At 45.9% G+C, this 17,019-nt stretch overlaps 1 protein-coding gene across 2 annotated transcripts in view; it reads right to left on the bottom strand.

Moving 5' to 3' along the window:
- Positions 1 to 16,340, bottom strand: part of LOC137384137 (dysbindin-like) — a 313,146-nt gene extending 296,806 nt beyond the window's left edge. For both annotated transcript variants that reach the window (XM_068057754.1, XM_068057752.1), the window contains exons 1-3: positions 16,172 to 16,340; positions 12,701 to 12,751; positions 10,919 to 10,969 (exon numbers count right to left, since the gene is read on the bottom strand). In XM_068057754.1, coding sequence (XP_067913855.1) covers positions 10,919 to 10,969; positions 12,701 to 12,751; positions 16,172 to 16,227 — 158 coding nt within the window. In that variant the 5' untranslated portion in view covers positions 16,228 to 16,340. The remainder of the gene's footprint in view (positions 1 to 10,918; positions 10,970 to 12,700; positions 12,752 to 16,171) is intronic.
- Between the last annotated feature and the right edge of the window lie 679 nt (positions 16,341 to 17,019).

Raw genomic sequence — 17,019 nt, forward strand, 5'->3', positions numbered from 1 at the left:
GAACAGCAGGACTCTCGAGAGCACAGCGGAGATAAAAGGAGCGGAGGAGAGAGAGAGTACAAATCAATTAAAAATAAACAAGGAGTGACATCACACAATAGCAAATAGGCGATTGGTTGTTCAGACCTGAAGAATTTTGAGTGCAGCGCTGCAGAACACAGTGAGCACAAGCATCAGGGAGCAAAGTAAAAAAATTGTTTGTCAGCACAAGGGAAGGTGCTAACAGGTGAGTAGCTAAGTTTTAAAAAAAAATTATGTCTTTAATAAGTCTTTAGTTTATTTCTGTTACACTTAGTTAGTCTAATAAATAGAGACATGGCAGGGAACCTTAGGCCCATAGAGTGCACATCCCTTTCCACATGGGAACTTAGGACACTTCGCGTGTTCTGAACAACCACATATGCAGGAAGGGTCATCAGCTGGAGGATCTCAAGCTTTGGGTTTTGGAGCTTGAGCAGCAGCTGGCATCACTGCAATGCTGAGCACTACAAGGATAGCACATTTCTGGATGTGGTCACCCTGCAGCTTAAGGATGTGTAGGCAGAGAGGAAATGGGTGGCCATCAGGCAGTACAGGAGCCCCGAGTGCATCATGTTCTCCAACCAGTATTCGGTCCTGAATACTTGTGACAGTGATGGTTGATCTGGGGAGCACAGCTAGAGTCAAGTTCACAGCACCATGGGTAGTTCAGCTGTATGGGGGCGGGTGGTGGGCAGGAGGAAGATTGGGAAAGCAATAGTACAGGGGATTCTATAGTTAGGGGAACATAGAAGTGTTTCTTTGAGGCCACAGACGACAGTCCAGGATGGTATGTTGCATTTCTGGTGCTAGGGTCAAGGATGTCACTGAGCAGCTGAGAACTCTGAAGGAAGGAGGGTGAACAGCCAGTGGTCGTGGTCCGTACTGGTACCAATGACATAGGAAGAAAGAGGATGAGGCTCAGTAGGCAGACTTTAGGGAACTATGAAGCAGGCTAGCAAGCAGGACCTCAAAAGTAGTAATCTTCAGATTACTCCCAGTGCAACATGGTAGTGAGCATTGAAATAGGAGGATAGGGCTTTAGATTTCTGGCACACTGGGATCATTTGCACCTCAACAGAGCCAGGACCGACATCCTCGGCATGCAGTTTACTATTACTGTTGCGTAGGGTTTACACTAACTTGGCTGGGGGATAGGAACCAGGATGGAGCAACAGTAAGGAGAAACAAGGTGTACAAAGGATTGGGACAGACAGATAGTACTAGAGTAAGAAATAGTAAGGTGGGGTCAAAGAAAGATGAAACACACTATTCTTTAAATTAGATTTAACTGTGCATGTATGCAAACGCACAACGCATGATAAATAAGGTGGTGAGTTGCAGGCGCAGTTAACTGATGTGAGTATGATGTTGTGGTGATTACGGAGACCTGGCTCAAAAAGGGCACGACTGGGTACTAAACATTCCTGACACAAGGTGTTCAGGAAAAATAGGAAAGGAGGAGGGGTGGCAGTACTGATTAAGGAGATTTTAGATGTTGCCTGATCTGTTGAGTATTTCCAGCATTCTTTGCTTTTGTTGAAGAACAGAATCTACTTGGTTAGAGTTCAAAAACAATAGAGGTACCATTACACCATTGGGTGTATTCTATAGACCACCAGCTAGTGTGAAAGATATAGGGGAGAAAATTACAGAGAGGTGCAAAACCTATAGAGTGGTGATAATGGGGACTTTAATTATCCTAATATAGAGTGGAAAAGAACAAGGAACAATATAGAGTAAAAACTAATAATTGGAGGAGGGCCAATTTCAATGGCATGAAAACTGAACAGGTAAATTGGAAACAAAGAGTGGAAGGCAAAATTCTAATGGAGCAATGGGCTGCCTTTAAAGATGCCATGGTTCCAGTAGAATCGAGGTACATTCCCATTGGAAGGGGGTGGTGGGGGGGTGGGGGAGGTAGGGCAAACAAATCCAGAGCTCTCTGAATGACAAAAGAGAGAGATGAAGCTTAAAAAAAGTGCATATGACAGATGTCATATCAAAAATACAGGTGAGATCCAGGCTGAATATATAAAGTTCAGAGAGGAAGCTGACAAAGAAAATGAGAGGCAAAGGGAGAGTATGAGTAGAGACTAGCAGCTAACATAAAAGGGAATCCAAAAGTCTTCTATAGGCATATAAATAGTAAAACAGGTAGTAAGAGGTGAGGTGGGGCCAATTTGGGACCAAAAGGGGATCTACACTGTTGAGGTACTAAATGAGTATTTTGCATCTGTCTTTACAAGATGCTGCCGCAGTAACGTGAAGCAAGAGGTAGTTGAGACATCGGACAGGCTACAAATTGATAAGGAGCAGGTACTAAAAAGACTGGTTGTACTTGAAGTTGATAAGTCACCATGACCAGATGGGATGCATCTAAGGATACAGAGGGAAGTAAGGGAAGAAATTGCAGAGGCACTGGCCATTATCTTCCAATCCTCCTTAGATACAGGGGGTAGTGCCAGAGGACTGGAAAACTGCAAACGTCGCATCCTTGTTCAAAAAAGGGTGTTAGGATAAACCCAGCAAACACAGGCCAGTCATTTTAACTTTGCTGGTGGAAAAACGGTTAGAAATGATAATCAGGGACTAAATTAATAGTCACACGGATAGGTGTGGATTAATTAAGGAAAAGCCAGCACAGATTTGACAAAGGCAAAGTGCGTTTAACTAACTTGATTGAGTTTCTGGATCAGGTAACAGAGAGGGTTGGTGACGGTAATATGGCTGATGTGGTGTACATGGATTTCCAAAAGGCATTTGATAAAGTGCCACATAATAGGCTTGCCAGCAAAGTTGAAGCCCATGGAATAAAAGGGATAGTGGCAGCATAGATACAAAGTTGACTGAGTGACAGGAAACAGAGTAGCAGCGAACAGTTGTTTTTCAGGTTGGAGGAAGGTATACATTACGGTTCCCCAGGGATTAGTACTAGGACATTGTTTTTCTTAATCTATATGAATGATCTAGACTTGGCTGTATAGGGCACAATTTCAAAATTTGCAGATGACACAAAATTTGGAAGTATTGTAAACTGTGAGGAGGATAGTGATAGACTTCACGAGGACACAAACAGGCTGGAAGAATGGGTGGACACGTGAGAGATGAAATGTAATGCAAAGACGTGTGAAGTGATACACTTTGGTAGGATGAATGAGAAGAGGCAATATAAAATAAAAGGTACAATTCTAAAGGGCTGGCAGGAACAGAAAGACCTGTGGGTATATGTGCAGAAATCATTGAAGACAGTTAAGGCGGCATACGGGATCCTGGGTTTTATAAATAGAGGCATAGAGCACAAAAGCAACAAAGTGAGGATCAACCTTTATAAAACACTGGTTTGGAGACTGAGCGGGACTGGCAGAGTTTAAAAGAGGGGCAGGAAGGAACGAGACCGGCAGAGTTTAAAAGAGCAACAGCGGCGGGAAGGAATGAGACTGGCAAAGTTTAGAAGAGCCTGCCATTCTAGGCCATCAGAATGGACCAACCGCGTTCTGAGACAAATCAAAATGTGACATCACAGGAAAACGGGTAGTTGAGTTTTTTCTCATTTATCTTTCAAAACTCAGATAATTTTAGTAATTGTAAGGTTTATTTATTAATAATAAAGCTCAATACATTGGCTGGTGAATATTTCCAATTAAGTAAACAACTAAGCAGTTATTTAAAACACTATCAGGATGGCAGGACAGGTGATATGTTGCAACTGCAGTATGTGGGAGCTGGTGGTCACCAGTGTAATCCATGGCAAACACTTCTGCAGTAAGTTCCTGTGGCTTGAGGAGCTTCGACTCAGAGTCGGTGAGCTGGAAGCCAAGCTACAAGCATTAGGGACGGGGAAAGTTATCTGGACACTTTGTTCCAGAAGGCAGTCACACACCATAGGCTAGCGTCTTCTGATTTGGTACATGGTCAGAGACAGGAGGATGTGACTGCAAGTGAGGCAGGTAAGGGGATCGAGAAGGCAGAAGTGGAGGAGCCTCAGCCCTTGACACTGAGCAACATTTTTGAGGTTCTTTCAGCTTGTATGGATGAGAGCAAGGGCTGCAGGGTGGATGAGAGCAAGGGCTGCAGGGTGGATGAGAGCAAGGGCTGCAGGGTGGATGAGCAAACTGACCATGGCACCATGGTACAGAAAGCCATTCAAGCAGGGGGAGTAAATAGAAATGTAGTGGCAGTAGGGGACAGTGTGGTTAGGGGGATAGACACAGTTGTCTGCAGCCAAGAGCGAGAGTCCAGAAGGCTGTGTTGCCTGCCTGGTGCCAGGGTTCGGGACATCTATTCGGGGCTGGAGAGGAGCTTGCAGCGGGAGGGGGAGGATCCAATTGTCGTAGTCCACGTGGGTACCAACGACACAGACAGAATAAGGAAAGAAGCTCTGCATAAGGAGTATGAGGAGTAGGGGCTAAATTAAAAAGCAGATCAAAAGTAATAATCTCTGAGCCACAAGCAAATTGCTGTGGGGTAAATAAGATTAGACAGTTAAATACATGGCTCAAAGATTAATGTGGGAGAAATGGGATTCGATTCATGGGGCACTGGCACCAGTACAGGGGAAAATGGGAGCTGCACCACTGAGATGATCTACACTTGAACAGTGCAGGGACCAGTGTCTTGGCGAGTCATATAACTAGGGCGGTAGGGAAGGCTCTAAACTAAATATTGGGGGCAAGGGATCAAGTGAGGACTTAAAAGGGAGAGGAGAAGGCAAGACAGCAAGATAGCAATAATGATAATCAGAGCGTGGCAGGAAGGGACAGTGCATACAAACTCAAGAATGTGCCAGCAGTTCAGACTAGAGGTTGTGAGCTAACAGAGTGGGGGAGGGTTTGGGAGAGGGGAGATTTAGAAGTCCTAAGAAAAAAGTCAAGGCGTCGGAACAGTATAGCATTGTAGGTAAAGACAAGCAGAATGGGACAGGAAGATACAGAGTTTAACAAAAATTGTATATCAGCAAATAAGGTAATTGAAGGGAATAGAAAAAATAAAATGAAGGTTCTTTTTCTGAATGCACGAAACATCTGCAATAAGATAGATGAATTAGTGGCACAAATAAAGGTACATGATTTAGATTTAATCGCCATTACACAGACATTGTTACATGGTGATCAAGGTTGGGAAATAAATATTCTAGAGAACACAATATTTCGGAAAGACAGACAGAATAGCAAAGAACCAAGTATAGCACTGATGGTAAAGAACAAAATAAGGACATTAGTGAGAAAGGATCTGGCCTCAGAAGATCATGAAGTAGAATCAGTATGGGTAGAATTAAGGAATAGCAGGAATCAGAAAACACTGGTGGGAGTAGTTTATTGGCCCCCCAACAGTAGTTATACTGTTGGACAGAGCATTGAACAAGAAATTATTGGAGCTTGTAACAAAGGCAATGTAATAATTGTGGGGGAGTTTAATCTTCATATAGTCTGGGACAATGAAATTGGCAAGAGTGGTCTAGAAGATGAGTCTGTAGAACGTTTTCAGCACAGTTTCTTGGAGCAATACGTCGTGGAGCCAACTATGGATAAAGCTATCTTAGATCTAGTATTGTGTAATGAAGCAGGGATAATTAGCAATGTTATAGTAAAAGATCCACTGGGAAATAGTGATCTTAATACCATGTTAAGTTTGAAAGTGACATACTCCAATCACAAACAAGAATCTTAAACTTAAACAAAGCCAATTATATGGGCATGAGAAGAACTGGCTAAGGTAAATTTGGTAAACAGACTAAAGGTATGGTGGTAAATGAACAGTGGGAAACCTTTAAAGAAACAATTCAAAATGTTCAACAAAAATACATCGCCTAGAAAAACAAAAATTCAGCAAGAAAGACCCATCCGTTGCTCACTCAGGAAGTTAAGGATAGTATGAGATTAAAAGAGGCTTACAATGTTGCAAAAAAAGAATAGCAAGTCTGAGGACTGAGTGTTTTAGAAACCAGCAAAGGGCCACCAAAAAGTTGATTAAAAAAAGGAAAAAACATGAGTATAAACTAGCCAGTAATATAAAAACAGACTGTAAGAGCTTTTATTGATATATCAAAAGGAAGGCAGTAGCTAAAGTAAACGTTGGTCCCTTAGAAGCAGAGGCAGGAGAAATTATCATGGGGAATGAGGAAATGGCAGAGGTACTGAACAAATGCTGCGTCTTTCTTCACAGTCAAAGACACAAGTTCCATACCAGAAACAGACAGTAACCTAGGGGCTAAAAAGATTGAGGAAATTAAGGAAATTCATATCAGCAGAGAAAAACTATTGGATAAACTTAAGGGACTAAAATTTTACAATTCTCCGGGACCTGATGGCCTACACCCTAGGGTTCGAAAAGAGATACCTGCAGAAATACCGGATGCACTAGCTATGATTTTCTAAAATTCCTTAGATTCGGGAACAGTCCCATCAGATTGGAGTTGGAAAATGTTACACTGCTTTTCAAGAAAGGAAGGAGAAAGAAAAAATAGGGAACTACAAGCCAGTTAGCCTATCAGTCATTGGGAAAACACTGGAATCTATTAAGGAAGTCTTAATGCATTTAGAAAAGCACAGTATGATTAGAAACAGTCAACATGGCTTTGCTAAAGGGAAATCCTGTTTGACCAGTTTATTAGAGTTTTTCGAGGATGTATCAAGTAGGGTAGATAAAGGGGAACCAGATGATGTAGTATACCTGGATTTCAAAAAGGCATTTGATAAGGTGCCACACAAAAAGTTAATAGGCAAGATAAGGGCTCATGGAGTTGCGGGTAATATATTAGCATTGATAGAGGATTGGTTAACGGACAGGAAGCAAAGAGTGGGCATAAACAGGGCATTTTCAAGTTGTCGAGCAGTGAATAGCGGAGTACCGAAAGGGGGATTCAGCTATTTATAGTCTATATTAATTACTTAGATGAAGAGACAAAGAGTAGTGTATCTAAGTTTGCTGATGATACAAAGGTAGGTGGAAAGGTAAGCTGTGGGGAAGACACAGAGAGGCAGCAATGAGATATAGACAGGTTAAATGAGTGGGCAACAAGATGGCAGATGGAGTAGAATCACAGAAGTTTGTTAAACATGAGTTTCCCTCAAGAAATCCATGCTGGCTTTCTTTAATTAACCTGCATTTGTCCATGTGACTATTAATTTTGTCCCGAATTATTCTTTCTAGAAGTTACCCAACCACCAAAGTTAAACTCACTGACCTGAACTTTACACTCTTTTTTGAACAAGAGTGTAACATTTGCAATTCTCCAATCCTCTGGCACCTCCGAGTCTAAGTAAGGCTGGACAATTATAGCCAGTGCCTCCGCAATTTCCACTCTTACTTCCCTCAGTATCCTTGGATGCATCTCATCCAGTCCAGCTTTATCCACTTTAAGTACAGACAGCATATCTAATACGTCCTCATCAATTTAAAACCCTTCTAGTGTCCGAATTACCTCCTCTTTCACCATTGCCTGGGTTGCATCTTCTTCCTTGGTAAAGACAGATGCAAAGTATGCATTTAATACCTCAGCTATGCTCTCTGCCTCCATGCATAAATCCCCTTTATAGTCCCTAATCGGCCCAACTCCTCCTTTTACCACCCTTTTAGTATTTATATGTCTACAGAAAACTGGCCTGTGTTAATCAGTCTAACCCTTTCTCCCTTTTTCAGCAATGGTACAATGCTAGCAGTCCTCCAGCACACACTCTGTAATGAGAGGGGATTGGAAAATGATGGTCAAACCCTCCACTATTGTAGCCCTTACTTCTCTTAGCCTGGGATACATTTCACCTTGCCCTGATGATTTATCCACTTTCAAAGATGCTAAACCACTTAATATTTTCCCTCTCACTATGTTTCTCCTGTCCAACATTTCATAGAAACATATAAAATAGGATCATTCATTACGATCATGGCTGGTCATCCAACTCAGTAACCTGTTCCCGCTTTCGCCCCATATCCTTTGATCCCTTTAAACCGAAGAGCTATATGTAACTCCTTCTTGAAAACATACAATGTTTTGGCCTCAACTGCTTTCTGTGGTAGTGAATTCCACAGGTTCACCACTCTCTGGGTGAAGAAATTTCTCCTCATCTCAGTCCTGCCTGAATGGTTTATTCCGTATCCTTAGACTATGACCGCTGGTTCTGGACTGCCCCACCATCAGTAACATCCTTCCTGCATCTATCCTGTCAAGTCCTGTTAGAATTTTATAGGTTTCGATGAGATCCCCCTCATCACCCTTCTGAACTCCAGCGAATATAATCCTAACCAACTCAATCTCTCCTCATACGGCAGTCCCGCCATCCTAGGAATCAGTCTGGTAAACCTTCGCTGCGCTCCCTCTACAGTGAGAACATCCTTCCTCAGATAAGGAGACCAAAACTGCACACAATATTCCAGGTGTGGCCTCACCAAGGTCCTGTATAATTGCAGCAAGACATCCCTGCTTCTGTACTCGAATCCTCTCGCTATGAAGGCCAACATACCATTTGCCTTTTTTATCGCATGTTGCACCTGCATGCTTGCCTTCAGCGACTGGTGTACGAGAACACCCAGGTCTCATTGCATGTTCCCCCCTCTCAGTTTATACTCGTTCAGATAATAATCTGCTTTCCTGTTTTTGCCAGCAAAGTGGATAACCTCACATTTATCCACATTATACTGCACCTGCCATGCATTTGCCCACTCACTCAACTTGTCCAAATCACCCTGAAGCCTCTCTGTATCCTCCTCACAACTCACTCTCCCACCCAGTTTTGTGTCATTGACAATCTGGAGATATTACATTTAGTTCCCTCATCTAAATCATCAATATATATTGTGAATAGCTGCAGTCCTCGCACCAATCCCTGCGGTACTCCACTAGTCACTGCCTGCCATTCGGAAAAAGACCCACTTATTCCTACTCTGTTTCCTGTCTGCCAACCAATTTTCTATCCATCGCAATACACTAACCCCAATCCCATGCGCTTTAATTTTACACGTAATCTCTTATGTGGGACTTTGTCGAAAGCCTTCTGAAAGTCCAAATAAACCACATCCACTGGCTCCCCCTCATCAACTCTACTAGTTATATCCTCGAAGAATTCTAGATTTGTCAAGCATGATTTCCCTTTCGTAAATCCATGCTGACTCTGTCCGATTTTACCACTGTTCTCCAAGTGCTCTGCTAAAAAATCTTTGATAATGGACTCTAGAATTTTCCCCACTACCGACGTCAGGCTGACTGGTCTATAATTCCCTGCTTTCTCTCTACTTCCCTTTGTAAATAGTGGGGTTGTATTAGCTGCCCTCCAATCTATAGGAACTGTTCCAGAGTCTATGGAATCTTGGAAGATGACCACCAATGCATCCATTATTTCTAGGGCCACTTCCTTAAGTACTCTGGTATGCAGACCATCAGGCCCTGGGGATTTAGCAGCCTTCAATCCCATCAGTTTCCCCAACACCATTTCTCAACTCATACTGATTTCCTTCAGTTCCTCTCTCTCACTAAACCCTGTGTTCCCCAACATTTCTGCTATGACATTTGTGTCCTCCTTTGTGAAGACAGAACCAAAGTATGCATTTAGTTGGTCAGCCATTTCTTTGTTCCCCATCATAAATTCCTCTGTTTTTGACTGTAAAGGACTTACATTTGTCTTCACCAATCTTTTTCTCTTCACATACCTATAGAAACTTTTACAGTCAGTTTTTATGTTCCCCGCAAGCTTGCTCTCGTAATCTATTTTCCCCTTCTTAATCAATCCCTTGATCCTCCTTTGCTGAATTCTAAACTGCTCCCAATCCTCAGGTCTGTTGTTTTTTCTGGTGAATTTATATGCCTCTTCCTTGGATCTAATGCTATCTCTAATTTCCCTTGTAAGCCATGGTTTAGCTACCTTTCCCGTTTTACTTTTGCGCCAGACAGGAATAAACTATTGTTGCAGTTCCTCCATGCGCTCTTTGAATGTTTGCCATGGCCTTTCCACCGTCATCCCTTTAAGTAACATTTCCCAATCCATCATAGCCAACTCGCGCCTCATACCTTCATAGCTTCCTTTACTAAGATTCAGGACCCTAGTCTCAGAATCAACTATGTCACTCTCCATCTTGATGAAGAATTCTATCATATTATGGTCACTCATCCCCAAGGGGTCTCGCACAACTAGACTGTCAATTATTCCTCTCTCATCACACAATACCCAGTCTAGGATGGCCTGTTCTCTAGTTGGTTCCTCAACGTATTGGTCCAGAAAACCACCCCGTTATACCCTCCAAGAATTCCTCCTCTACGGTATTGTGACTAATTTGACTTGCCCAATCTATATGCAGATTAAAGTAACCCATAATTACAGATGTTCCTTTATCGCATGCGTCTCTAACTTCACACTCAACTACAATGCCTGCATCTTTCTCTTCTTTTGTAAAGACAGGCGCAAAGAATGCATGAAGAACCATGCCCACATCTTCTGCCTCCACACACAAATTACCTTTTTGGTCTTTAATTGGGCCTACTCTTTCCTTAGTTAGCCTCTTGCTCTTTATGTATTTATAAAATATCTTTGGTTTTTCCTTGCTTTTACTTGCCAATATTTCTTCGTGCCCTCTCTTTGCTTTCCGAATTTCCTTTTTAATTTCACCCCTGCACTTTCTATAATCCTCTAAGCTTTCTGCAGTATTGAGCTCCTACTATTTGACATGAGCTTCCTTTTTTTTACCTTATCCTAACATGTCTGCTCCTTGACCTCCAGAGGGCTCTAGATTTGGGAGTTCCAACCTTTATCTTTGTTGTATTTAACATTATTAAATTGGTGCATGGTCCCTTCCACTTATGACACTAGAAGTGAGTAACAAATCCCTTGCTAATAAACTTGCATGGTGATGTAAACTTATGCTCTGTATTTTACAACATCACAATCTATCAAACAAGCGTAACTATCCTTACCTGCTTAGTAACTCAGCTCCTGCAGCAAACTTTGGCAAACCATCTGTGCTCCTGTGAAAACAAATCAAAAATGTTTGGCCAATGTGTAACATATCAAATCCAGATAATTTATTACTTCAAAAAAAACACAACTGTACTTCAGTTCAAAGTATCCCATTTGGGTGGCTTTTAATCAAGTATTTTAGGATTAAACTATGTTACAAGATTCCATGTTCCAAACATTTCAAAGAAATAAAGTCAGTTGCAACAATAAATTGCAATACTAGAGCATCTTCATAAGGTTATAAACAAGAGTTCAAACAGGTTCCTAAAAGTATGATCCCCAATCTAATTGTAAAGAACTAGAAATCTCAAAGGCAAAGGCATTATATTAATGTTACCATCACCACATGTGGCTGGACCACATCAATACTGCTGGGCAGCATTCTCCTCTGATAAAACTACACAATACCCCAGTATCATCCTGGTAAGCAAAGTTAACCCATGGCTTCTCCACAACCAAAAGTTTTCTTAAGCCCCTCTTCTCTGATACCTCCACCTCCAACAAGGTGCAAGGAGAGCGTGGAATTATTTATCACTAAGACTGAGACCAGCAGTTCAACGGTCTTTACTGCTACCCTATTTTCCGTTGCCACAAAGCCAAACGTCCTAAGTTCCCCTTTGCCTTAGCTTTAAACCCACATAATCACCAATTTCTCCGATCAACCCTCATGACCTCTCCAAGTTCATCTAATTCATGAAACTCGCGTCACGCTCCTTTGACCATATTCTCACTGAGCTGATCACCCAACCTCCCTTTCTGGCTCCCATGTGAGCCAACTTTGTAAATAGTTTCCTCCTCTTAGGTACTGTCCCTTTTGCTTTCGAAACTATCATATTCCCAAAAAAGAGACTCGGCCCCAATAATATTAGCTAAAACTGGGGTCAGGAAGGGCAATTGGTGGTCAGTAGCTTGACGAGAATAGGGTCAAGGAGATCTCATGAAAAAGTGATCTCAGAAAGGTTACGAGGGAAGATAGGAGAGAAACCAGGGTAAGATGTGAGTTCAGGGCTAGGGCAGAAGGGAACCCCCAGAGGAAGTAGCTTGGTGTGCTAGGGGAAGGGAGAAAAGCAGCAGAGGAGATTCTAGGTTTAAAAAAAAGATAATAGCTGAACATTCAAAGTAAATAGCGTAGCAGCAATCCACTTATAACCAGATATAAGTTCGAGAATTTTTTATCAATCCATAAAAATTTTCAGAATGCTTAACAAATTTCTAAACATTCCAAGACAGAATCCTTCTATATTTATTTCAACTACACTGTACAAATTCAACAAGTCAAACAACTACCGCCCTTCCCTAGCTAGAAAATGACAGCTTGCTTCTGACTGAATTGAGTTGGAACCATTGTTATGTGGAACACAGAGGCCTGCTATGACAAACACATAACAGGCATTCCAATATTTACAATACATTAACGCTATTAGAAATTTGTTTATATTTTGTTTTACAAATTGCGGAATAATGAACAAAATGTCTGTTAATTTTTTTTATCTTTAGAAACCTTCCATAACTTGCAGAAATTTGTGAAAGGGTTGTAAATGCAGCTGTCTAAATACCTTCTGTTCAACGTTAAAATAATTTATCATCAGTTGACTGAGTATTCAAAGTACTGGAATTTCCTCGCATGGATAAAATGATTAATTACACCATCAGCCAAATATTGGTGCAACTGACGACTTTCAAATTTAATCAAGCTAGTTACTCTGATCAAACAGTGCTTGGAAGTAAATAATGATTACCTTGGCTTCTTAAGTTTTACGTCTTTAGATTTGTCACTCAGTGTCTTGAAACTGAAAATAAAAAAAGGAAATATTGAATACATAACAGATGTACATGCACACAGTACAGCATGAAATCAAACACACTTGTATATTTACATGTGTGATTTCATGCTTCAGGTTTGCAGACAATTTATTTCCTCACCTATCATAAATGGAGTTGTGTTTGGAAGGGGTGCAGCGAAGGGACGGAGCAACCCGGGGTGGAAAAAGAGGGAAGCAGGGGGGGGGTGGGGAGGGGGGAAGAGGAAGCGGGGGGGGGGGGGAAGAGGAAGCGGGGGGGGGGGAAGAGGAAGCGTGGGGGGGGAGAGGAAGCGTTGGGGGGGGAGAGGAAGCGTTGGGGGGGGAGAGGAAGCGTTGGGGGGGGAGAGGAAGCGTTGGGGGGGGAGAGGAAGCGTTGGGGGGGGGAGGAAGCGTTGGGGGGGGGGAGGAAGCGTTGGGGGGGGGAGGAAGCGTTGGGGGGGGGGGAAGCGTTGGGGGGGGAGGAAGCGTTGGGGGGGGGAGGAAGCGTTGGGGGGGGGAGGAAGCGTTGGGGGGGGAGGAAGCGTTGGGGGGGGAGGAAGCGTTGGGGGGGGAGGAAGCGTTGGGGGGGGAGGAAGCGTTGGGGGGGGAGGAAGCGTTGGGGGGGGAGGAAGCGTTGGGGGGGGAGGAAGCGTTGGGGGGGGAGGAAGCGTTGGGGGGGGAGGAAGCGTTGGGGGGGGAGGAAGCGTTGGGGGGGGAGAAAGCGTTGGGGGGGGAGAAAGCGTTGGGGGGGGAGGAAGCGTTGGGGGGGGAGGAAGCGTTGGGGGGGGAGGAAGCGTTGGGGGGGGAGGAAGCGTTGGGGGGGGAGGAAGCGTTGGGGGGGGAGGAAGCGTTGGGGGGGGAGGAAGCGTTGGGGGGGGAGGAAGCGTTGGGGGGGGAGGAAGCGTTGGGGGGGGAGGAAGCGTTGGGGGGGGAGGAAGCGTTGGGGGGGGAGGAAGCGTTGGGGGGGGAGGAAGCGTTGGGGGGGGAGGAAGCGTTGGGGGGGGAGGAAGCGTTGGGGGGGGAGGAAGCGTTGGGGGGGGAGGAAGCGTTGGGGGGGGAGGAAGCGTTGGGGGGGGAGGAAGCGTTGGGGGGGGAGGAAGCGTTGGGGGGGGAGGAAGCGTTGGGGGGGGAGGAAGCGTTGGGGGGGGAGGAAGCGTTGGGGGGGGAGGAAGCGTTGGGGGGGGAGGAAGCGTTGGGGGGGGAGGAAGCGTTGGGGGGGGAGGAAGCGTTGGGGGGGGAGGAAGCGTTGGGGGGGGAGGAAGCGTTGGGGGGGGAGGAAGCGTTGGGGGGGGGGAGGAAGCGTTGGGGGGGGGGAGGAAGCGTTGGGGGGGGGGAGGAAGCGTTGGGGGGGGGGAGGAAGCGTTGGGGGGGGGGAGGAAGCGTTGGGGGGGGGGAGGAAGCGTTGGGGGGGGGGAGGAAGCGTTGGGGGGGGAGGAGGAAGCGTTGGGGGGGGAGGAGGAAGCGTTGGGGGGGGGAGGAGGAAGCGTTGGGGGGGGAGGAGGAAGCGTTGGGGGGGGAGGAGGAAGCGTTGGGGGGGGAGGAGGAAGCGTTGGGGGGGGAAGAGGAAGCGTTGGGGGGGGAGGAGGAAGCGTTGGGGGGGGAGGAGGAAGCGTTGGGGGGGGAGGAGGAAGCGTTGGGGGGGGAGGAGGAAGCGTTGGGGGGGGAGGAGGAAGCGTTGGGGGGGGAGGAGGAAGCGTTGGGGGGGGAGGAGGAAGCGTTGGGGGGGGAGGAGGAAGCGTTGGGGGGGGAGGAGGAAGCGTTGGGGGGGGAGGAGGAAGCGTTGGGGGGGGAGGAGGAAGCGTTGGGGGGGGAGGAGGAAGCGTTGGGGGGGGAGGAGGAAGCGTTGGGGGGGGAGGAGGAAGCGTTGGGGGGGGAGGAGGAAGCGTTGGGGGGGGAGGAGGAAGCGTTGGGGGGGGAGGAGGAAGCGTTGGGGGGGGAGGAGGAAGCGTTGGGGGGGGAGGAGGAAGCGTTGGGGGGGGAGGAGGAAGCGTTGGGGGGGGAGGAGGAAGCGTTGGGGGGGGAGGAGGAAGCGTTGGGGGGGGAGGAGGAAGCGTTGGGGGGGGAGGAGGAAGCGTTGGGGGGGGAGGAGGAAGCGTTGGGGGGGGAGGAGGAAGCGTTGGGGGGGGAGGAGGAAGCGTTGGGGGGGGAGGAGGAAGCGTTGGGGGGGGGGGGAAGAAGCCTGGAGGGGGGGGGGAAGCCTGGAAGTGGGGGGGGGGAGAGAGGGGGTCGGCCTGGGGGGGTTGGTGAGCAGGAGTGGGGGCAGGAAGAGATGTATTTACATAGTGCTTTTCACAACCATGGGACGTCTCAAAGTACATTTGAAGTACAGTCACTGTTGTAATGTTGGAAAAAGCTGAAGGGGAGCTGGCGAAGAGTTTGGCATTCCAAATGGTATTTAAATACTACTTGGAGGTCATGCGAATGTACTAATATTGCAACATCTTCTTTTAGGTTTTGGAGCAACCTGCCCATGGGAGTGTCAATTTTCTACAGATCAGCCACAGAACAAAATTTTATCCTAAACTTGTAGTTAGTAATACTGAGAAACTGATATGCTGTCTTCCATAGTTATTTATAGGATATTTTAAGTTTTCTGCACACAAATTTCCATCTTCCCCTCAATTACTAAATTCAGCCAATGTGACTATTCACTTTTGGAGGCACTCCCTTCACAAGGGGAGAGGTTTTCTTTAAGTTGTTGTGGTAGGACTGGATGTCTTCGTCCAATACCGCTATTTAGTCGCCTGTTCAAAATAATAGTTTTCTGTAATGGTGAAAAGATGGAGACGTGAAGTATCTCTATCCACGCAAATTGCCAACTTTAGCTCAGCCATTACAGGGAAGTTTCTAACCATCAGGAAGTAAATGCAGCTCATCTGCTTTTAGACAAGAATAATAATCTGGGCAAAAGTCACAAGTTCATCATTTTTTGAGGACATCTTCACTTAGCTACTGAGCAGTTGTCCAAACGAAAAGTTCAATTGCTCCACTCTCACATGACTGTCACGCTGTTTTCAACTCAAGATTTGAAATCACACAGGAAGTGTAGCTCGGAAACTCAGGTTGTAAAGATTTAGGTATTTTACGTGCAAAGAACGCTTCCCAAACTAATGTTTGTGACTGTGCTCAAAACCAAGCAAGTTTTTATAATGAAACTGAAACTTGTTACAAACTTACAAAAAGTGGGTGGATTTCGCAACTGACAAACACATGTCTTTATCTAATGCGAAAGGGTCATGACAACAGGTTGTCACCGACAAACAATCATTTTATTTCAATTATACGTAAAAAAGCCACCAGCAATCTGACTGAACCCGGTTTTAGGTGACTCATTCCAGCACACGGAAGGAGACAGTCCCCGGCCCTGATTCTAACCCGGGGCCCGATTCTCCCGCACACGGCCCGCCCTATCGCCCGCTCCTCTCCTACCCGGTGCTGAGATCCTGCTGCGCGCTCAGCAGCCGCTCTTTCAAATTCTCAAACATCTTTTCCGGCTCCTAACGCTACCCAACTGCCGGACTGGGCCGCTGTAAACAAACCATCCGTGAGTAACAGCTGACTGACCGTCCCTGTCCCGCCTCTCCCTCACACACAGGAACTGAGGGGGCGGGGCCAGGGCCAGGGTCCCTCCGCACACGCACTTCCGGTACTCACAAGACTCGTCTCCGACCGACAAGCGGCCGCTTGACTCGAGTAAGGCGCACTGAATGTGGCTGTAGCCTGGTCTCTGAAGTCAGAACCGGTCCGCAGGTGTCATCTTTTTGTTAGGCCAACCCTCAACGGCGATCAGTTTTGAGGTTCGCTTTTCTGTTGAATGGTAAAAATTCGTTGATTGCATTTGAAATGTAGTTTGCCTACAGCAACGACATGTCCACATCCGAGGGCACTACCTTCCTAAGCCATAGTAGACATAGACATAGAGAGATACAACACTGAAACAGGCCCTTCGGCCCACCGAGTCTGTGCCGACCAACAACCACCCATTTACAGTAATCCTACATTAATCCCATATTCCTTACCACATCCCCACCATTCTCCTACCACCTACCTACACTAGGGGCAATTTACAATGGCCAATTTACCTATCAACCTGCAAGTCTTTGGCTGTGGGAGGAAACCGGAGCACCTGGCGGAAACCCACATGGTCACAGGGAGTACTTGCAAACTCCACACAGGCAGTACCCAGAACCAAACCTGGGTCGCTGGAGCTGTGAGGCTGCGGTGCTAACCGCTGCGCCACTGTGCTGCCCCATAGTGAAGTAACTTGGGGGACAGGT

Source organism: Heterodontus francisci, chromosome 2 (genome assembly GCF_036365525.1).
Source record: "Heterodontus francisci isolate sHetFra1 chromosome 2, sHetFra1.hap1, whole genome shotgun sequence".
NCBI lineage: Eukaryota > Metazoa > Chordata > Chondrichthyes > Heterodontiformes > Heterodontidae > Heterodontus > Heterodontus francisci.